Source organism: Macrosteles quadrilineatus, unplaced genomic scaffold (genome assembly GCF_028750875.1).
Source record: "Macrosteles quadrilineatus isolate MER2022 unplaced genomic scaffold, UCM_ALF_1.0 Scaffold_3__2_contigs__length_128488019, whole genome shotgun sequence".
Taxonomy (NCBI): Eukaryota; Metazoa; Arthropoda; class Insecta; order Hemiptera; family Cicadellidae; genus Macrosteles; species Macrosteles quadrilineatus.
In genome coordinates this window covers 63,186,245-63,209,607 of record NW_026542596.1, presented here as the reverse complement: position 1 = coordinate 63,209,607, position 23,363 = coordinate 63,186,245, and the positions used below count along the sequence as shown (strand labels likewise).

General features: G+C 35.5%; 1 protein-coding gene across 3 annotated transcripts; it reads right to left on the bottom strand.

Moving 5' to 3' along the window:
- Positions 1–338: 338 nt before the first annotated feature.
- Positions 339–22,815, bottom strand: LOC128990880 (zinc finger protein 660-like). 3 transcript variants are annotated; one of them, XM_054413508.1, is made up of 11 exons: positions 22,659–22,814; positions 20,171–20,210; positions 19,601–19,707; positions 18,816–18,962; positions 18,002–18,039; positions 17,183–17,346; positions 16,171–16,367; positions 14,850–14,936; positions 13,575–13,658; positions 11,321–11,565; positions 339–854 (listed from the first exon to the last, which is right to left on the bottom strand). In XM_054413508.1, exons 2-11 carry the CDS (start codon positions 20,199–20,201, stop codon positions 392–394), a joined length of 1,563 nt encoding a protein of 520 aa, XP_054269483.1. In that variant the 5' UTR covers positions 20,202–20,210; positions 22,659–22,814; the 3' UTR covers positions 339–391. The 3 variants fall into 3 exon arrangements, with proteins under 3 accessions (XP_054269483.1, XP_054269484.1, XP_054269486.1); XM_054413509.1 differs by lacking the exon at positions 22,659–22,814 and adding an exon at positions 22,033–22,293; XM_054413511.1 differs by lacking the exon at positions 339–854 and adding an exon at positions 5,487–6,279 and having other exon boundaries at positions 22,659–22,815.
- Between the last annotated feature and the right edge of the window lie 548 nt (positions 22,816–23,363).

Sequence of the window (23,363 nt, the reverse complement as noted above, 5' to 3'; positions counted from 1 at the left end):
GAAGGATGAGAAAGTACCTGTACATTTATCTGTAGACTCTGTATGTTATGTTCTAATAAACATAATTTGATTTGCATGATTATATAAGTATGTTTACATTTTACAAGCATTTCATAAACTGAGTTGTGATTACTTTTGCCTAACTCCACGCTGCGGTTATATCATCATATTTAACCGACATCAACCCGGAGCTAGGAAAATGTGTTCACCTGAGCCTGACAGCTGTTCTACCATCTGCCCCACTAGCCTTATTTGGTATTGCGCATCTTTATGTTTGGTTTTTCACTCGAGCAACGGACTGAAGTAATTTTTTAAATTTTAAAATAACAAAATACACATTATACTTAAAAATTATTTATTAAAATTGTTAAAATCAACTATTCTACAGTCTTTACCGATGTTGGCTGGTTTCCACTGTTTCGTACTTTACTTCAACCGTCTCCACGGGGTATGTCTCATAGGTTCCGTCGTCAGTTTGCACCATCATGGGGATCTCCTCTTCCGTCATAACCTCAAAGGTTTGTCCCACGAGATCCTCGTCGTCAACCGCAACGTATATGATCTCTTCAGTCACCTCCTCGTATTCGACTCCTAGTTCTTTCACACAGTTTGAGAGAGGCCTCCGCTCCATCCGCGATGTTGGTTTGTTGTGCCGCTTACGATGCCGCCTCATGTCCGTCAGCTGTGTAAACCGCTTCTGACAAATGTCACATTCGTACGGTCGTTCGCCAGTGTGCACTCGCAAATGGGTCTTGAGAAAAAACGGCCTCGAGAACATCTTCCCACACACCGGACACTTGTGGTTCCTAATCCCAGTATGAATGGCCTGGTGTTGAATTAGGTTTGGTTTACACCTAAAAAATAACCATCTTTATTATTATCGTTGCCTGTGGTTTTAGATCAATTTATAATTCAGAGGTGACCAAAATTAGGAAAGAAGAATCGAATATAATAAATATTGGTTTTACTGCTCAGAAATAAAAAAAATAATCTACATAGATTTGCCTGCAAAAATTTGATTGGATTTAAACTATCACCATCTCTTTATTTAAATTTTTTTCCAATTTAACATTTTACAGGTTGACCTTGCAAATCTGTGTAAATGACTTCTGTTCATGTTCTTCCGGAAAACTGTTGCAAAAGTGACTTTTCATACTCTTTATTCTGAAATAACCTGCCATCATAATAACATTAGTTTAAATTTTTTAGCAAACCAAAAACTAGAAAAGATGCAGATTTGAATAAGTTAAGTTTAGCAAATATTTTATACATACACAACAGAAAAAGCATAAAAATGTTGCATTTGTAAATAGGAATACATGACAAGCAAAACATATTTAAAAAAAATTACAATTTGGTAAAGGATTCTAATATTATCAAACATATAATAATATTGTTCAACCTCAACATTGACAAAAAGGGGTGCTTCAGGATTTTGTGATTTAAGCTTGAATGTTGAAATGCAAATCACACTGCTAGCTACTTCCTAACAGCTAAGGAATAGTATATTTCGTACCTAGGGCCGAAAATGAGGTTTTGCCGGCTCGAGATAGTTTTTAAGTTCGAGACGAAGTCGAGAACTTAAATCGATCGAGAGCTGCAAAACCATTTCGGTCCGTGGTACGAACGCTATTTTTCACCACACTTTACACTATTACCACTATTCACCACTACAATGCACACTGATAGTCAACACAACTACAACTTTAAGGTTATGCGAAAAAATAATTTGAGGAATCAGCAAAAATAAAAATAAATAGTTGCTAGGCAACGGTGACAATAACACAATTCTATTGCAATGCTATGGATTTTGATTGTGTATTTAAAATGCATTATGTTTTAAGTAAGTAAGCGGACAGCTGATTTTGCGGCCCCGGCCTGTAAAAACCTGCTCGGTCCCCAAATTACGATGACAGCTGGCATGGCCAGCAAAACGTAACTTTCAGCCACCAAATAACGTATGTAATACAGCCAAAAACATCATAGTGTGGTGAAAAGTTTGATTTTAAGTTTCTGAGGTTTGATTATTGGGTTTCTAGTTAGTTATTCTGACTTATCAGCTGACAGTAGTCAACAACAATGCTACAAGTAAAGGCATTTCATCCATCCCAAACACACGTCAAATCTATTGTTTGATGTACAATAATCCTGGTGGGCCACACAGGAGGGACGATGGCTAACATAGTGTCAGCGTTCGTCGCTAGAACCGCTAAGTTGAAAAATTTAAATTAAGTATAAAACTAGTTGAACCCCGTCGAAATCGGCGGTTAATCTTGAGGTTTTATGTAAATTCAGCTAACTGCGTTGGATAGAGTGAAGTCAATAAAATCTTAGTTATATCGGTTTGTATTCATTGGTTATATGAAGGGAGGATAAGCAATAATAAGTATGACGATTGTGTTCCCTAAAAAACGTGATTGATGAATTCGTTTAACACAATATTTCCTACCTTTCTTTTTATCGGCTTTAGGTTGCCCAAAAGGTTTTTAGGAGTCTTATAATTGTTTGTTCATGAGTTTGTTTCATACCAAAGCCACTTTCACTATATGGGAGAATGAGTTCATATAATTAGTCTATCATGTTACGGAAAGAGTCAATATTTATTACTAACCACTAATTCCATCTGCTTTAGGAAAATCATTCAGATTGTATCCGGATTTATAAGTAAATCTTCATCCTTTTTTTTGATAAAAATATCTGATTCTCCAGAAAGCAGTAACATTCTTACTTCGTTCTCAGCAATTTTAAATCCTTCTCTTGCCACATCGACCCATGTAATCATCTTGTTCTTACTTGATAATTCATTAACTTATGGGGTAGTTTTGCCTTGGCCATATAGATCACATAAAGCTGTGCATGTATTTCGTGGATTGGAATGAACCATAATTGTAGGAAATTTTATCACAAATCTTGAACATTTGCGGAACCAACCAAATCGATAACCTAGTCCAGCATTGGTAACAAATTAAGCAAATGCGATGAGATGTGATGACACTGTTGTGTTTCCGAATGTTTTGTATGTAGTGAGGTTTAGATGCGTTGCTCAACCTAGCTACATGTGTACATTAAAGTAAAAACTGTGTACACATTTTTTTTTACCTGAATTGACATTAGTTACTTTACCAAAACCATAGACTCTGTAGTTAGTCTATTCCAAAACTTGAACACAGCTCTCATTCTCAACGTACTCATCTATGACACAATTTTCAACCCGATTATCAAAAACTGTTATTCCAATAAATGAATCTCAGGTGTTCTTTCTTGAATTTAAAAATAAATGGTGATTGAAAGTAGGAAAAAAAGGCAAGTGCCAACCTTACAATATGTATAAGCTAACCCAATAAGGAATAGTTATATGTTCCTTTGAAATTGATAAGTCACACTTATTTCATAATTTAAAATTTTCTAAGAGCAATAAAGCATAGATTTTTGAACAAAACATTTCAAACGTATCATAAATTCATCATTTTGTTGAAACTATAAAAAAAACTTGCCATGCAGTGGAGAATCCATTTAAAATCATAAATAATAATGTAAACATTTAATTTTGACAGTTTCAGTAGACCTTTGAATACAATTTTAATATTAACAGCTGGTTCATTAAAAGTACGGTAGTGTAAAATTATCCATATGGTCGAAATGTAAACAAAATTGCAGAGTGAACTTTAAAGGCCTCTGGGGCAGAGCCCCAAGGAAATTTACATTGTTTCTCTTTTGAGGGCTCACCTACAGACCAATACCTTTCTTTAGACACCCCTACCAAGTTTCTACGCCCAGCCGTTCTCTCAAATTAGCTGTGACAAAAACCTCGTTTTCCTCCATAAGAATAACATGGGATGGGAATTTAAAGGCCACTGGGGCAGAGCCCGGAGGGAATTCTCCATGTTTCTCTTTTGATGGCTCATCTACAGACCAGGACCTTTCTTTAGACACCTCTACCGAGTTTCTACGCCAAGCCGTTCTCTCAAAATAGCTGTCACAAAGAAAAACAGTTTCAAATTAATATATAGAGATTAAAATGCCATAACCTAACCTAACCAACCAAACTTGCTGATAAAAAATATTTAAGACAAAAATGAAATGAATGTTTAGGCCTACTTATAGTTTTTAATTAAAAAAAAATTTAAAATTTTGTATTATAAAATTAAACTGTCATAACCTAACCTAACCAACCAAACTTGCTGATACAGTAATATAAAAAGATATAAGATAAAAATCAAATAAAGCAAAATCTTTGACAAAAAGTTAATGTCGCCGGACGGGTTTGGAACCCGAGACCTCCAGATCTCTAGTCCGATGCGCTACCAACTATGCCACGAACACCGCTGGAATCACATCGTCTCGTTACGGTAATCGTGTTGCCTCAAGAGAAGACATTAGCCACTAGATATGACGTCACCACACCTTTAGCCATCGTCCCTCCCGTATGCCCATTCCCAATAATCCTATGACTATGCTGAGTCACCATTATATATATTTTACTCATACACATCCAACGACTGGCGTTATAGTTTTTGGGTACTCATTAATCGTGTTGGCCAAAACTAGAAATTCCTGAACAGTGAGAAATTTTCAGACGTTGAAATAAGATGTTTTTACTGAAATAGATTAATAGAAACAAGAAACACTATTGCATACTGTGTATATGATCAATAAATAAAAATTGCTCGTATACTATTCAACTGAGAAAAACTGTTATGAAAGATTTCACTCAATAATATAAAAAAGTTAACTATTATTAAATCTCTGCAGTGACTAGAGCACTGCAGGCTTCTGAACACTCAATGATCTATTGTCACATTCTCTCTTTTTCCACACTTGACTTTTGTCACAGGAGACAAAATATTATACATTTTAATTTTGTGTGTGTCCTTTGGCCTACCTTGAGTTTTCTAAAGTAAGGTACAGTAGACTCCCTCTTATCCAGACACCTTTTAACCGGACTACACTCAATGGAAATGACATCTCTTTAACCGGACAATTTTTATCAGCACATTGGTTTAACCGGACTAGATCGGCAGGAAATGTCCGGTACTGAAACGACTGTTTTCATGGGAAAGATTTGAGAGCAGTAATCACATGTCTAAATACAATGCTCTCCTAAATTTAAGTCGAATATCACCGTATACAGTCCGTTTTAACGAGTTTTTGGGGACGTCGGCTTAACCGGAAAACCCGTTATCCGGACTGGCCTCGGTCCCGAGGAGCCCGGATAAGAGGGAGTCTACTGTAGTTTGTATCCCTTTATTCTAAAAATGAAATCATGACCTAGAGCCTTTTGGTGAACAAAACTATGTACCGGTAATTTATTTGCCAGTATTTGATGGATGTTTGCATTTATTTGGCTTTGGCTTTTGCTGTACAAATTTAGTAATTATGTTTCATATTATGAATGACTTGCAATCTTAAATACCAACAGTGGAAATAAGAGAACTAATAAGGAAGTAAAAAAAAACTTTGTTTACTTAGCATAATTTATATTTTAAATAAGAAGTATTCATCCAGTATACTATCCAGAATGAAATAAATATATGTAATACAATCAAGTAATTTCAGGAGGAATATCTCGCATAAGCAACTATAAAACTACAAAGCATCTTCGCATTCATAAAACTCTTTTTGAAACATTAAAATCAGGTAAATATAAAAAATAAAAACATATTAAAATGACCCAAACACTACATTACAGTAAAAACGTTAAAATATTAAAACACACAGTGTTATTCATTAGTTTTATTTTTAAATTTAAAAATTAAAAGTCATTAAATGTATTTAAATTTCAGATTATGTAGTTTCCTTTTTACTTTCTGAGAATCATCGACTTAAGCTGGAACTACTTTTCTCCTAAAACCCCTGAACACCCTTTCAGTTGACGCACAGTGGATTCAGCCTCCAGCTCTGATACAACACATTCACACTTCTCGTACATTTGTTGTCTGCATTGTCTGTGACGGTGGCACTGTATGTGACTATAGGAAGATTCTATCCCCAGGTGAGCCTCTCCTAACAATGATGACCGTGGGTTGCACCTGCGCTGGTTGTGGTGGTGGTTGTCGCGCCTGTGACTGCGCCTCGTGCCTCCTCCGATGCCTCCGCATATCTCCCACTTGCGTGAATCTCTGTTCGCACACATCGCACTGATACGGCCTCTCGCCCGTGTGCGTTCTCATATGTGTCTTAAGGAAAAACGTACGAGAAAACATCTTGCCACAAACAGGACACGTGTGTTTGCGAACCCCAGTATGCTTAGCATGATGTTGAATAAGATTTGCTTTCGACCTAAAAAACAACGTACTGTTTTATTCTGGAGTGTGGGCTGGTAGGAATTATATACTAGGCCTAGGTAAGGTTCAAATTAAATGTCTCCACCTTGGTTTTGTTATTCTTTCTAAAATGTGGAAGAGGATTATTTGTGAAAGTAAGACTCCCTTTGTAACAAAAGGCATGGCCCAACCTTTTAATACGAGGCGTGGCTATAGAATAGCAGGACTGGTTTTCAAGAGACAATAGACGTGAGCCTCAAGGCCAAATGCCATATTGCCGTCTCGCCTGACATGCTCCCTCCACATTACGGCCAGTTCAACGACACATAGTTTGGCGATAGCCTTAGTTTGTGTCGCACCATACATTTTCCAGTCGTTGAACAATTATGTTATAATTTAAAAACGTAATAATGTGAATTTTTCCAAGAAGCTCAGTAACAGTGAATCAAGTGTTGAAAGCAGTCTTTCTTGAAGTTTTTCAAGGTGTCAGAAAAGATTTCCTTCAGTTCACATTTGAGGGTTTTGGCCACCATTTAAGAACATTTTATCTAATGTTAATATTTGTGAAATAATTAGTAAGACTTATTATTATCTTGATTCAGATTTATGAATTTCTACAATTTCAGCAGCAACTGCGCAGATACTCTAAACAACGATCTTGGCGGATGAGATTTCCTTTTATACAATGTTTTAATCCATTTCTAAAGCTAGGCACGGATCTCCTTCCACATCTTCTCTCCCTGCTTTGAATTGTTGATGTCACTCAAAAACCCATGAACATGACACACAATGATCCCCCTACATTTGCTGTAGGAGAGAAGTCTTTGTTAAAAATTTATTGAGCTTCAGAAAACTATTACGTTGCTCAATTACGAGGCCTTCCATTTTTCCTCCTATTTCCAAACCAAGCATTCTAGTTTCGTAGAACTCATCACAATATTGGGGGGAATGTCAGGCGACTCGGCAATATAGCATTTTGTCTCTTAGAAAATCAATCCCACTATTTTATAGCCACACCTCAATAAATATTTAAATAGTATTTAAACTGCCTTTAATATTTTTACCATAACAAAACAACTAAACTTTAATGTAGAATCAACAATCTTATCTTTCAAACATAATATCCTTGGACTGTAAAGGAATGACTTGGCCTTAATTTATATTCTGACAGCAAAAATATTACGAAAAAACAAAAAAAGTTAACCTAAGTAAAGGAAACCATTTCAGCAGTAAAGACACAGCAAGGCCATATTTTGCCAGAAAATGTTGGACCACTGAAATAAATTTGTTGCATGAGAAGGAAATTTGTTAAATATGAGGGAATTCTTGAAGAGGTCAAACGGAATTGACAGCTCAGACTAAGATTTTACCTCTATATTCGTTCACTATGACATAGAGATAATGAAATTATTTACTTTCCTATTACAACATAATCATTGGTCGACCCCAAAACTGCTGCAAACATCCTACTAATATTATAAATGAGAAAGTTTGGATGTATCCTACTAATATTATAAATGAGAAAGTTTGGATGTATGGATGTATGGATGTATGGATGTATGTTTGTGACAAGTGAACGCGAAAAATACTGGTCGGATTGGGCTGAAATTTGGCATGATGATAGCTCACATTCCCGATTAACATATAGGCATATTCTTATTTCAAAAATCCTTTCGGGCTCCGCCCCAGTGGCTCTGGAGTTTCCCATGTTAACCTTATGAGAAATGGAATTATTGAATCTTAACAGCTGTTTCAATTAAACAAGTTGGTTCTGTTCTATGATGTTCAATAGCATTAAAGTTACAAGGATTACCAACAGGGTGCAGCACTATTATAAATATCATTGTTTGTTGCTTCCATTCTTCAGCAATTCAGCTTTTCAAAATGGGGTTGAGTTTTAAGTGTGCCACAAGGCTCTTTTGTTACATTTTATCACTAAGTTTTCCATTCTTACCTCTGAAATTCTATAAAAATGGTTACACGAGACTGAGGTTGATATGCCTAATGAATGTCACAAAATAATGTCTACTCAAGTCCTTAAACCAAACTAATAATTACAATTAATAACAAGAACTGTATAAGCCCAATTTAATCATTTTATAATTTAAACATTGAAATATACAAATATAACAATAATCCTGAATATCTCATCTATAAATTTTAGTTAATATAACAGTGTTCCCCTCATTAAATGTTTAGTGCACAGCATCTGGTCCCCAAGTTTGACCATATTCCAACACAGCAATTTTCCGCTGTTCCCAAAATCCTCTTTGTATACTCCTGAAAGTCGAACCAGACCTTGACCACTTAGAAGAAGCAAGAATAATGTAGATAGACTTTTATGATCTCTATCTATTACCTACCCTAAGTTGTAATGGGATCAAAATGTCACAATTCAAAGTGTATTACAAGTTTTTTTCAAAAACCCTTAGGGAGAGTTTTTACTAAAATAACTTTAGGATTTATGAAAAGAAAACTTTAACCATCATTTGTTTTAGTTCTTAGGCCGATTATTGTGTTGTTTAGTTGTACAGAATATTTGATGGTATTATGTTGTTGTGTGTAATGTGTACGATAGTGTAAAAAATAGTAAGACAAAAATGACTAAATAACAATACCATAAAGGAAGATCACAGTTTGACAGAGAACAAATTATTCTTCAAATAGTTAAATAAATAAGAGAACACATACCAAAAGAGAATACAAACAGTCTGGATAGTATATTGGATTAATAACTCTTACCGTACATAAATCATAGTTCACTAGATACTCTAGGACTGATCAGATATTTTAAATTTTATTTTACAATTATCATCACAACTGAACAGAGTTGAGAGATATATGATTTTGTTGAGGAATACAAATATTTAACCCCTTTACTGCCATGCATTTTTAAAGGTATATGTCACTCACTACCATACTTTTAATTTTTTGAAGGTTGAATGATAGTTCTTAATTAGAGTGTACAGTAGTCGTACTTATCCAACTTTCAGTGTTTCCGGCTAGCCTTTAGGCACCTGCAATTTTTTATATTTTTTTAAGAGGTTGGCGGCCTCTTTTAACCTTGCATTTGCCCGTCAACATAGACTACAGATCTGTGCGTGGAAAGTATCCAGCAAAGCAAGGGGTGAGCCTGTACAGTACAAAGGTGAACTGTACTAATAAAATGTTTGCGGCAGTAACCAGGATCTGATCCCACGACATCACTGCCTTGGGCCTGAAGTCCTCTACGCTACCAACGGAGCCACCGACTCGCCGACTTTAGAATGTACTTTCTCTTTGTTTTTGAACACTTTTACTGCCCAGTTTGTAAACTCTTGTACTCTGCTAACCCTACACACCAAGTCACTACAAACAGTGTAGGAGGGTCAGGTTCGATTTTCAGTGTATCCACAAAATATATGTGTTTGGACCGCTTTCCCTAAAAGCGTTTGTGTACTTTCTCTACAATACCTCCTACAAAAATGCCACCATCGTAGAAAAAAAAAAAAACCGAGTCTTGTGACTTGGTGTTTGTTGCTTAAATTGTCAGTACCGGTATTTAAGGTACAGTGTTTAAGGTATTATACCAACCACACCTAAATTGGGTTAGGTTGCTACACCTAGGTTAGGTTAGGTTAGGATAAGATAGCCGGAAGATAACCTAAACTAACAGAAACCAATTTAGGTGTAGTCGGTATAATACCAAAGTACCATATTTAATTTTTACAGATAAAAATATTTTTACTTTATTTAGTTTTAAATTTGAGATTAAGGTTTTGAAATAAAAATTGTTATTGAGTTTGATGTCATTGAACATGTATTTTAACGTTTTTTATGCTTGGATGTTTTTTAGACATTTTTTCTTTGTTTTTGTGTTTTGTTAGACTTTTCTGCTTATTCAATGTTGTTGAGGCTGGTTTTAGTTGGATAATCGGGACTCCATATGTGTCATTCCACATACCATTAACTTTCATAAACTCAAGGTGTTATGATGATGTTATGAATACTCCAGCACAACAAGCAGTTCTCAAAGTTTTTACAAATTTGCGGGTAAGGACTTTTCCTTTGTATAAGGTGGCAATAATTTTACTTTATACTTAGGCGATCCAGAAAGTAAAGAACGTTTCGTTATGACGCCGCTAGGCACTCGCCGATCTCGTACATTTTGGTATGTGCGTACTCGGCAACTCAGTCGGCATCCAGCCGTGACAATTGGAGCATTCTAGCGCTGCCCGTTTTTTCACAATTTCAACTTAAGATGAGCGCTGCAATAAAAAATCCCGCCAGTTAAGGGGTGCGGTCAGTGATACGGTTTTTGTTGGAAAACACTTAAAAACTAAACTTCTCCTCAATTTTCACGGACTTTGTTGTTTAAAATTGTCACGCAACAAAGCGAAAGACCCGTTATCCCGATGTGTTTTTATGTGGAATCGGCGGTTTTTGCGAACCTTTTCATCAACTTTAGCGACCAGTTCCATCAGTCATAATGCTCGGACGTCCGCCCTTCGCTTCGTCATGACTCATGAGCGTCAGATCGGCCATTTTTAATCTGAATGCACCATTTTCTCAGAACTTTCAATCATTACGTTTTTTTCCTTAAACTTCATACCCTTGGCGATAAATGTCTATCGATTTTAAGTTTAATGCCAACACAAACCGTATCACTGACCGCACCCCTTAACTGGCGGGATTTTTTATTGCAGCGCTCATCTTAAGTTGAAATTGTGAAAAAACGGGCAGCGCTAGAATGCTCCAATTGTCACTGCTGGATGCCGACTGAGTTGCCGAGTACGCACATACCAAAATGTACGAGATCGGCGCGCGCCTAGCGGCGTCATAACGAAACGTTCTTTACTTTCTGGATAACCCACGTATCTAAGTTCAAACTGATATATTTTTTTGCTTACTTCTTTCACTCAAATTTTATTTAAGCAAAGAGCAATAAAAAGTATATACATAATTTTGGAGAGATGCCCCCCCAAAAAAAAAAAAAAAAAAACGAAAGCGGTGGGGCAGTGAGCAGCATGCATGGCAGTAAAGAGGTCAATCAATAACTTATTGGCAGTATTACTCACCTAAAGGCATTTCCGCACCATTCACAAACGTAAGGCTTCACATTGGTGTGGATCCTCTCGTGAATCTGAACACTCAGTTTGGTGGACATAGACTTTCCGCAATACCGACAGATCCATGTTTTCGACATTTTGTGAACCTTTTCATAGTGAGCATGGAGAGATTTTTCTTTTTCAAAAACATCATTACACTTGGAGCATTTGAAGGTCCAGTCTGTCTTTGGCTGGTGTTGTTGACAATGCTTGGCCTAGAAACAAATCACCACATAACCTTTTGACACGTGTAAATATGAAGAGTATTCTGGGTTGGGGTAGTAGGTACTCGAGTGGGCTAGCCAGGTGTTGAAATAAAACTGCACAAAAATTAACTTGCTTAGTCCTTGTAGATTAACCTTTCTTAACAAAATCCTTAACAGAAACAATACTACTTGATTAATCTAACGAAGAGACAAAATAATCTTATATTTTATAAAACCAATGTTAATTAATTGTCCAAAATATCAAAGGCCAATCTCATTAAGATTAATATTAGGAATTAAATACTGGCCAACAACCCCACCACAGAAAATCTGCAGATAAAGGGAATTTCAGTTTGTCTAATTGGATTTAACTAAAATATTTTCAATTTCATAAACAAGATATAGTATTTCCCCATTGCAATAACATTAGATCTTACGAAGACTTAGGTTTGATGCCACGGGGAAGGTAAAAAGTGTTTTTTGACCAAATATTAGTAAATAAATGATATAGTAGGCCTAGAACTAATTTACCAAGTTTGATAAAAATATACCTGTAAACAAGGAAACTACATTTTAAATTTATTCTCCATAGAAATAACATAAAATAATTAAATTTATAGTTTTTTTGAACTTTCTCCATACAGACTACAACTACGATTCAATATATTAAATTATTTGTTTTTTTCAGCTCTACATAAAAGTTTAGAAAGAAATTTCAAAATATTTTACTTTGAAGGGGTCAAAAATGGAAAAAAAATACTTTTACCGCTTAAAACCTCATCCCCTTAACCCTTTCAGTGCTAGGCCAATAATTCATATTTTATAAGACTTTTTTGTTTGCCTCTTAATTCCATTACCCGTTGTTGAATTTTAACTGTCATGCTGTCACTGTTTTATTAATTAGGCTAATTTTGAATAATAACACAATAAGAAAATATATAAGAAAGATAAATCCCGGTATTTGTAGTAAACATCAAATAAAACTTAGTTTTTGTTGTAATTTTCCTGGTTTTCCTATAAATAGTTTATGTTCTGATAGCATTATTTGAAACCGAAATCTCACAAAATCAAAAGACATATAGTTTACAATGTAATATTGAATTTAACCCTGATTTAGTTGGACGAGGTTATTGTAATATAGCAATTTTAGGGAAACTAATGTTTTGCAGCAAAGTCTCAGGAACACATTTACTACTACTAAAACTAAAAGATTGCATCTAAATAGTCCGTGACTAGCTGGTGCTGCTACCTAGTAACGCATTGAACAACTATCTGCAGCGCCATCTGTTCGCAATCGGTGGCGACAGCTTAAATACCGGGTTTTGACTCCCCAGTCTTCAAGCACAGATAGCCGAGAAGGCTAGGGCGTGTGTCACTTGGCCAGTGGCATTCGTCTGCTCGGGTTCGAATCCCGTCCTGTGTGGCAAATAATTGGTGACCTGTGTGTTTGTAGCGATATACTACAACCACTGGGGCATAGTGAGGTGTTCATAATCCTTGGTTTAGACATACACCTCGAAATCATCGGATTGGGCGAATCTTTTAGCTAAGTGGTTGGTAGTGTATCCTATGAACATGCAGGTCACCAATGGCCGTTTTGCTATTTTTTTTTAAATAACCTTCCTCTCTATATCCCTTAGGGTTTTTTTAAAACAACGATATATCGTTTCATAGCACTGAAAGGGTTAATCCGATCATGGTGGTTTGCAAACTCATTCAAGTTTACCCTACACGTTCATGCCAAATTTAATCTAAATTAGACCAAAATTCTTCTACTTGTCGCGTTCACGGACACACTCACTCACATACATATTAAAAACTAAAATTTGAATGAATATCCTTTTTGGCCTATGTGGACAACAAAATGGAAAAGTAATTAAGTTGGTCCCGGGTCTAGGTCTTACCATGCAGCCTATGGTAATAGCTTCTTCCCAATAGAGGAAATTCACTGAGATGCGTAAACCACAACAAAATATTAGTAAACATTATAAATTAAAGAAATAATTTTCCACACTTACCAAGTTTATCTGGCGCTTGTAAGCTTGTCCACATATGTAGCACTTATACCTTTTCCCAGCCGAGCTGTTACTAAATCCTTTGTCCTGAAACAAAATTACGACATATGAAATTTTAAACAGCTGTACGACGTAAGAAACAGCTGATGAAAGAAATGTTAAACACAGTATTGCTCTCATTGTTAGAAGTAGTACAGGAGAGTTCCAACTATCTAATACAGTATTATGTGTTTTACGACCCTCTCCACGGCCATCACCTAGTGTTAAATTGTGTTTTTTTAGAGACCGGGTGGGGGGGGGGCAGTTTTCCAGTCACGGACACACAAATTTTGAGGTCAAACTGTTCTAAGCTAACCTAACCTAACCAACCAAACTTGATGTAACATTTCAAAATTTGATATTCCCCAAGACTTTTCTGTTATCAAACGGAATTACTCGAATTAAATTTGCAATGATAATTATTAGGTACTTATGAAATTAGCTTTAATACATAGCATCACATTTTGCTAGGGAGGGAGTATTCCAGTTGGGGACACGGCTCCAATATTGGTTAGTTGGCAGATTTCCTGACGTCACGTGTCATCTGGGGGTGAGGTGGTTTTCCATGGGGTAGTATTTTGCATCCTTGTAATAAATCCCATATAGTATCGGATGATAGGTCTCTATTTAAGGCCATTTGAAATCTAAAATATCAATTTATTAAAAATTAAAAGGCTTTAAAAATGACTCACTAAGGAAAAACAGGATAATATTGTTATAAGTTCATAAAAACAAACGCTTGTTGTTGTCTCCAGATAGTTCCGATGATTGTTGAGGGAGCACAGCACCTCCCAAGCAGAGAGAAACAAAAACAAAATTACAATGCTAAATATTTTGAAGAGGAACAGGGGGCCACTATGGGGTAGCCAGCCGAGCTAAACAGGAATTGCGTCTAGAGGCCGCTCCAATATATATAAGAACTATAAGCTCTAAAGTAGATATATTCTAAGAGTGGCTGGCCCGAGCTGCGGGGATACCTTCAGTGCTGACAATGTCGCGTCATTAAACAAAATGGAGAGGGAAACTAAGTGTGGCCTTCCCGATCCATAGGGATGGAAAAGAGAACGATAAATACGACCACAAAGTAACAACAAACATTGAGCAGAATCATATATCACAAATCTGAGTATGTAAAGTACATAAATAACCAATATATTAAAACATGTCAGTATTATTCTGCCGCCTTAGCTCATTATTATACAAATTGTAATAGTAATTAATAATGAACAAAAGACTTACACAAGTGTGCTCTGTGGCTTCCCCATTTCCGTGGACCTTCTGCTCACAAGCCAAACAATCATTTTCTATTTTCAATCCGGAGTGAGCCTGCAAAAACATAAGACAATGTCAAAGTAAGTTTCTTTTATCTAATCAACAATAATCTGCAGAAAATAATAAAACTCTACTTTTACATCTACTATGCCTGATGCGATTTGCATCAAAAGAGTGATGTGGTTCTTTAGATGTGCTAGGTATGAAACAGTTACATATAAATTGATTTAAGAATAAACAATTTACCGTACCACTAAATTTAGTTTAGTAAAATTATCTTTTTTTTTATGCATGTAAGACTAAGAGGTTACAAATCCCGAAGATACCTACTTCAGTGGGTGTATAGGTTCTAGGTGGCTGGATTCATGTTTGAAAATAATGCACCTATCTGTGTGATTTTATTTGGAAAGATGTGCTTACTTAAAATTTTACTTTCTAGAGCAAGTATCTTTATTTGTAGATTATCATACAAATTTGATAGAAAACAAATAGAACAATTCTACAAAACCTTTTTCCCTTTCGTCATTGAAACTTACCCTCCTTATTAAACAATAGCCTACACAAATTACCTCAATGTGAATAAAACATAAACAAAAACATATTTAACACGTTCGCTGCAGCACATCGAATGGCAGGCCCAGTGCGGCACAGCCCGCAGTGTCAAACGAACCCGATTTCCGTGTGATTGGCTTTCAAGTTTCAGTCTGACAAATAGCAAAATAACATGCGGTGATGTCCTGCTTTACGACGAGAGCCGACATAGTTCGCTAAAACACCCACAGATAGCAGCACTGCTTGGAACATAGCCGGTGCCATTATGATTGTATTGCCAATTGGAGGGAGAAAGACGGGACAAAAAGTTGATTTTTAAGCTTCCCAGAGGGGAATTTTACAGGGAAATTTACTACCAACCTACACCACAACAAAAAGCAAGTCACACACTACACGCTAAGGTGGTATAGGTTCGCCTTCGACAGACACTAGAGCAAAAACAAAGATATACACAAGGCATTGCCAAGCGTTCCCGATCGGGTACAAACGCACACAACCATATGATAACTTGAATATCAAGGGATTCTGAAGACTAACATGGCAACTTTGAAAGCCTGTGGAGGGTTTAAAAAATAGGCCTATGTCCATGTATGGTCTCTTGGCTCTATTCATGCAAAGTTTCAGCTCAATTGGACCTGTAGTTTTTACCTGATTGACCACGTGACATACTTACAAACATCTTAACTTTCACATTTATAACATTAGCGAGGTTCTACTGTACTTTGTCAATGCCTACCTGCATATGCTTCATGAATGGAAGTTTCGACGTGAATTTCTTATAGCAGTGGGGACAGAAGAAGAGTTGTTTGCAAAAGTTATTGATGTGACGGTTGAGCAGACACTTGGTAGACATGGTCTTGTTGCATTGAGGACAGCTAGGCGTACTCTCACACTTATGTAGCATGTATATCTCATCCGACTCAAACAGCTCACCTACGAAAGAAGTTATAACTAGCTGGGTGAATAAGTTATAGAGGTTTATAATATAATGAATAACAGTTTGATACTTCGTCGCCGGTTCAATTCAAAGTGTGATTGTTACCAGGATTTTTAAATCCAATAAAACAAATAAAGCATAGCTTTGAGGAAAAGGAGCCGCAGTTTAATCAATCCATTATTGATATAGAGACACCCCCTCGGTGTGTATTTCAATTAAAAAATGAGTGAAGTATGTGGTTGTAGATTAGAGTGAGATGATCCGTGTAGCTTTGTTTTAGTGACTTAGATCAGCTGTTTGATTTAGTCAGTACCACTTGCTGAAAGCCGGCTGAGTCCGGTATCGAACCATCAAAAAGTTAAATAAGGTCTAAACTGCAGGGTTGTGGAATTACTAAAAATAAACTAGCTGTTGATTTGGCGGGAATCAATTCAATTTATTTATTTATTTGTGGCATAAACCAGTTTGTAGATTAAAGCTCTGATGTAAGTTTCAAGTACTAATTACAAGACTAGAAGTGTCCATCACAGATTTTCCACAAAAAAAAGCCAATAACCAAACAATTTAGAACCCTATCAGCTACATCTTAGCAACAAAGTGATAATCATCTCACTTATGTTACAGCCATAGTTTATGTTTACTATCAATGGTTAAAAAGAGGTCTATAATCCTCTTAATAAATTATTACAGAAATTAAGACACCGAGAATAGCTTTAGGATGTTCCATTGAGTGTGGTGAAAGTTCAGAGATTTGATGATTGCTGGGGTAACAGGAGAACGACTAAGCTAAAGCCTTCAACAACAAACTCACCACACAAGGAGCAGATCTTGCGAATGGTAAACTCTGTGTTTGGAGGCGCTTGAGCATTAATGTGGTTGTTTTGTATGTGTTTATCCAGTTCCTCAGCATCTGGCAGCCTAGCGTCACACAGGTCGCAACTGAAAGTCCCGTCCAGCTCTATGCTTCGAGATCCACTACAACACAAACAGGTAAATACAAAAGATCCTTTCCTTGGGCATAAACAATGTTAAACACAAAGTACTGTTTTAGCAATAACCTAACTTAATATCGCCTAATTTGAAATCAAAGTGAATTTAGAAATTAATTTACTACAAGTACAAAGAGAAAGAATATACTTGAACTTTTTAACAATTAGCAGCCTTTAAAAAAAGTTTGTCCACAGCATTTCTTATAGGTAACCGTAGTGTCTTTTCCACCACATTCTTGAATCAGAGAGGTTGAATAAAAATTAAGAGAGAACCGCAAATTTAAAATAATTAGCTGATTAGTGCTTGGTTGTGATTAAATTCAAATTACAGTAATTATAATCTCACACAATAAGACAAATACTCTGTTTTAAAAAGTGACTTGCACAAACGAATTGTGCTGGAAAGCACGGTGCAGTAGAACCAAAGATGGCTTTAAATGGTTGAAATTTGATTTTGTTTGTGTTTCTACACTTTGGTAATTTTTGTAAGAAAACAGGCCAAAACTGTGTAAAAAAAATGTAAGGTAGTGTTCTCCAAATAAGATTTAAACCTGTTTTGTCTATAGTTTACATAACTATGTATGATTAATGGGAGGTTAATAAAAACAAACTGTAGGCACCCTTTTACAATTAAAACTTACTTATTTTCTGTAGGATACTCTTCAATCCCTTCTTCGGTCTGTAAACATTTTTTACACATAAATATCAATTTTTGTACAATTTATATAATGAATTTAATTTGATAATGAAAAAAGTGAAATCGTAGTCAATCTGCAAAGGGCAAAAATTCAAATTATGGTATCTTTGATATATTTTTCTTTGGTTAAAAAAAATTATTGCAAAATAGGTGGCTATTAAGAGTGCAAATTACATCGTTGCCGCTTGAGAACTATAGATGGAAGCCATACCATTCGACTTTAAAACACAAAGTCAATTAAATTAAATGACTTTATTAAACCAGCCAGTTCTTGCCTACTACAGTGACTGTAGTTTTGTTTGGTTTAAATTGACTGATTCAAAATAAAAAATACTAATGTCACGTTTTTTAGGCACCTAAAAAATCTTTACGGTACGTTAGGTTATTCTTGAAAATTCATTGTTTAAATACCCCAAGACTTCAAAATGTAAAAAAAGCGACTGGCGTAAAAACACAAGCCAGGGAGGAAAGGAGCTCTGTGACTTAAGTAAAGCTCAGTTTGTAAACAATAAAAAACTTAAGTTCACTGTCACAGTAATCTAATCAATGTACTGATAAAAGACCACCTAATTCTATTATTTCTGGTCCTACCAGAACGGCTGGACGCTTACATAATAGGCTACTGTACAAATTGTTTGTCAGATTTAATATATTCTTCCAAAGTACGGTAAAGTTTGTAAAATAAGGTTTTCTGTAAGCTTCATTTTCCAAAAATCCAACATTGTCTGGTCCAAACCGGAAATCTACAATCAAGATACCTTTATTTTTACATCTACTGCATTCTTCAGGCGATTGAAAAAGAACTTTTCAGAAGACTGGGCTCTTTTAATGAGATCAAAACAGCTTTCAATTCCATTTAGGCATTTCCCACATACATGATGAGGCAATTCATCGTTTTGGTGGATCTGAAAAAATCATCTGATAAGTTTCTAAAAATTAACAGCCATGTATATGTGTATTCTTAAGATAATTGTTCCACTTAAAAACAAAGGCCAACACATTTACTAAATGAAAAATCAACCACTGTTTCAACTAAAGCCAAATTTACCATCATAGTAAAATACTGTGTAGTGAACCTACATGTTGTCTGTTTATGTTTACTGTAAGAAAATATTAAAAAATCACAATTAGGAAGGTGTAGAATAAAATTTTATCACATATTTAAATGCTCCACTTTAGAGGATCAAAAAAGTTCTTGTGGAAAAATCTAAATTCAACATGCTAGCGTTTTGTGGCAGGCATAGGCTCGGTACGATATGAGCGATGCTCAAGGTTTCCGACTTTTGCCAAAAAGCTGCTTGCCGCTCCAGTTCATGCTTCAGTTTTATTGTAAACCATAGTGATGTTGTAAACCTGACCTTTTCTTCTCAACATTCCATCTCAGTCTTCTCAAACTATAGTCAAAAGTAGGGATTGACATCATCCAGTCTTCAAAGAACCTATCGCCATCTTTACTAAGCTACAGTGTTGTTCTATTTCTAAATTCTACTTTTAACTAGGTTATATTAGTCCACGCCACATAAAATGTAGCTACCATCCTTACAGTTATAGGTAGAAATGAAGTGATTTTCTCCAACAAATAATCATTTTCAAAAATGTAGGTAAGTTTCCCTTTTTCATTTTGGCAGCTGCATATCCTACAAAAGTTGTCTGAAAAATAAAACAGGCACATTTTTTATTAGTATCTCAAAACTTGTACAATTGGTTGTATAATATAATAAAGTGGAAATACTTTTAAAAACAAAAACAGTAGAGAGCCATAATTAGGTCATCTAAATCTTCGGTTGTCCGACTTTGCATGCCATCCAAATTCTGCATGTTCAATCAAATACTCATGAGATCATTCAGGCTAGGCTCTATTTCTGTTTGGCAATGTAAATTTTAGCAGGCGCATCACACAAATTAATTTTTATGCCGTCAGTAACTTACTTGAAAGAATCTAAAATCCCTATAATTGATATTCTTGGATACAAAATTGATGAAAATGTAATTTTTTTTGTAGGATAGGTACAATTAAAAAAAATCCCAAGTTAAGTTAACATATTTCTGTAGTCAAGCTGAATTTTAAAATAGTGTTTTAGTAATTTATGACTCTATTATAGCTAAAACTTACCAAAACAGCCCGGTTCTGCCTTACATTCCATTATAAGGATCTGCAAGATAAAGTGAATGAATAAAAACAGAACTAACATGATTTTTTAGTTAAAATCTGATTTTTTACTTAAAATCTGATGTTTTGGTTAAAAAGTCAGACTAAAACATCAAACTAAAACCCAAAGGTTTGGACTGTTCCCTTTCAAAGAAAAAAAAAAAAACAAAAAAACAATGGCGTAAAAAAAATAAATAAAATAAAATAACAACCATGAAGGTAAGAACCAGGGTAAATAAAAATCAATAGGCCTAGGTAACTTAATCAGACTAAAACATTAGGTTAAGATAATTCAACTTAAGTTAAGGCCTATTAATGCCATTTTTGTAACATTGCCCACAGTCTACTCTTCGTAACGGTAAGTTAATTACATAATTCAATAAATCAGAATTTTGGATGATTCAAAATAAAAGCTCAGTCTGTAGAAAATCACTATTTAATATCCTATTTCAAAGTTTTAACATAATATGCAGTTTGATACACCCACTCAGTGAGTAATTTATATCAAACTCTGAGCAAAAGAGATAAGGCCAATTTGTATACCTCAGAGCTTATTTAATGGGCCAGATTTGTTATGGCCCACAATATAAGTAGCATTAATCAGTTTAAGGGTGCGCTCTACCTCAGCTTGGGCTTCAGTTGCTATGTTGCACCATTGGACAGTGCCGCGACAAGCGCTTGCAGAAGTTTCCAAGATTACTGTTTTCGAATTAACCAATAATGATAGCTACGCACTCTAAACGGTTTATAGTAGTACAAATACCAATCTATAGTTCTGCGTTTTTCAAATAACGTTTTTTCAATAAGTTAGGGCTAGTTGAAAAGACCTTTTTTCTTATCCTACAAATCAAGTTTATAAGGTGTGTATTAAAAATAAATAAAATAATGAAACGCAGAACTATAGAAAATTTTATCCTCTTTAATATGAGACTTTAACTTTGATTTTACCTTCAATGTAGCAGGTGAAAACAGTAATCTTGCAAAACCTTGCATTCGGTTGCGTGTCAGGGGTAGAGCGCACACTTAATACCCTAAATCATTAAAACCTGTATTAAGTTAGGACCTTTAGGTTTCTCCCGCCTAAACAGAATCAAAATATCATTTTGCAGGCCAAAATATCATTTTGCAGGCCAAAATATCATTTTGCAGGACAAAATATCATTTTGCAGTCCAAAACATCAATACCTATATTTATACATCCACAAGAGTTTCACTTCAGGTAACTTAAGGCCTAACTTAATAATATTTTAATCTTCCCTAAGTTCTAACTTAGGCCCGGTTCACACGAGTGACATACCTAGCTGACTAGGCTGTGACTAGGTAAGCCCGACTAATTTAGGTAGCGTTAAGTTAACACAGGATACACCGGTTCACACTAGCAATATGTCCACGGACTAGATGAAAATATCGATATCAAAACTACTCGGATCCATCACTGGTGCACAATGAGAACAAAGGGAAGAATGCGAGCTGCAGGGCGACTACTCGATCGCTCGTGTGAATGCTCCCATAGGTAAGGCTACGGTACTGCTACACCGCTAGACTGGGTAGCTGCCACGAGTGACTGGGAAGCGGGGCCCGACACCAAGCTCGAACACGGCTCGCTAGTCGTCTCCCTACGCTCCATTTGATCCTGTGGTCCGCTACCCAGTCTGGCTTAGGCCTACCTAGTCACAGCCTAGTCGGCTAGGTATGTTTCTCGTGTGAACTGGGCCTTAGGCTTACACATACTCTCTTGAAATTATTGTTAGGACCTTTACTATTACTGGACCTAGCCTAGTTTGGTTGTATTAGGCCTAAGTTAACCTCTACTTTCTAGTATTTACCTAAATGATAAAATTTAAACATGTCCTGTGGCAAACTTTGCTGGAAGGCCTTATATTTCCTTATAGGGTAAGTTAGGCCTAGCACCTTTTTTCTTATCAATTGAATTTGCAGTATCAATGTGGAATATTTAACTTCATTGTATTCAGTTGGGGCTAATTTGGCCATATAAGTTAACTTAAGCTTTAACAAAAATATGCTACCTTTGAACATTAAACTCAAAGAAACATTAAACTTAGGGTAGGATGAAAATTGAACAAAATAACCTATTGTTTTCCACGGTAAAAATATAACGTTTCTCTTAACAATTAATTAATAATAATTGTGAGTGTGACAGACAATTTATTTTTGAATGACCTTGAGAACTAAATTTGAGTTCAAGTAAAAAGGAAATGGGACCTAAAATAATACTCATGAAAAGAAAATCGTGTAACTTAATTTTGGTTTAACTTATAACCATTTTAAATTAATAAGGAAAGGAAATACCAGTAGAAAGAAATAAAGTGAAACACGTACTTCTCTTTGGTCTATGGACATGGAGCATTAGGGATTTCAGTTAAGTACTCTTTGACTATAGTACACAGAGAAACTATTTTCTAAACATTGAGACCGTAAATGTATTACTCACCAATTAATTATTGATGCTCTACGATTTTCTTTTAGAAAGTTATAACTCTGAAAGTAGATGATTAGTAAAGACACATAATAGATAGGAGTTTGCACCATAAAATCTAACTTGTCACGCAGATCCAGGGCAAATCCACCTCCGCCATTTGCAAGATGGAGACGGCAAACATACGCCGACACGGATTGCGCTTTTTCTTGCCGCCCTTTTTTTGAAGCTAACCCTCCGACCTCCGGCTCCGAGTCCGACAGTCAATTATCATTATTATCAATAATTGACAACCATAACCATTAGTCCATTAACCATATCGGTTATTTTTCTTAATGTAGAGTAGAAGTATTGCTTCCATTTAATCAATATTTTATACAATATTAACTTACTATTTTAAAATCTGGAATTGGAAACTGATATTTATAAGTGGCAAATAATTGCCACCAATATTGATTTCGGTGTAATCCGACATTAGGATAGGTAATCAATAATGAAATGAGCATGATTACATTGTAGCTTGATTAGTGAATCGAAAAAAACTGATCGTTATCGTTATCAACGTTTGACATAATAACTTACCATTGATTATATATCTTCATTCTGTTAGTCGTTAGTCTATTTTATTTTACATTCCAACGGACAGCTCCATTTTGATATTTCGTACAAATTAGTGAAATACAAACAAGACTTTCTTAAATCTAGTTATAAGTAATGTTG

Bases quoted from the DNA above. Each gene is read 5' to 3' on its own strand.
- LOC128990880 (XM_054413508.1), bottom strand. From the start codon at position 20,201: ATGGAATGTAAGGCAGAACCGGGCTGTTTTG. The intron at 19,708-20,170 runs GTAAGTTTTAGC...TTTATTTTTCAG, and splicing joins GGCAGAACCGGGCTGTTTTG to ACAACTTTTGTAGGATATGC. The intron at 13,659-14,849 runs GTAAGTCTTTTG...ATTTTGTTTCAG, and splicing joins AAGCCACAGAGCACACTTGT to GACAAAGGATTTAGTAACAG.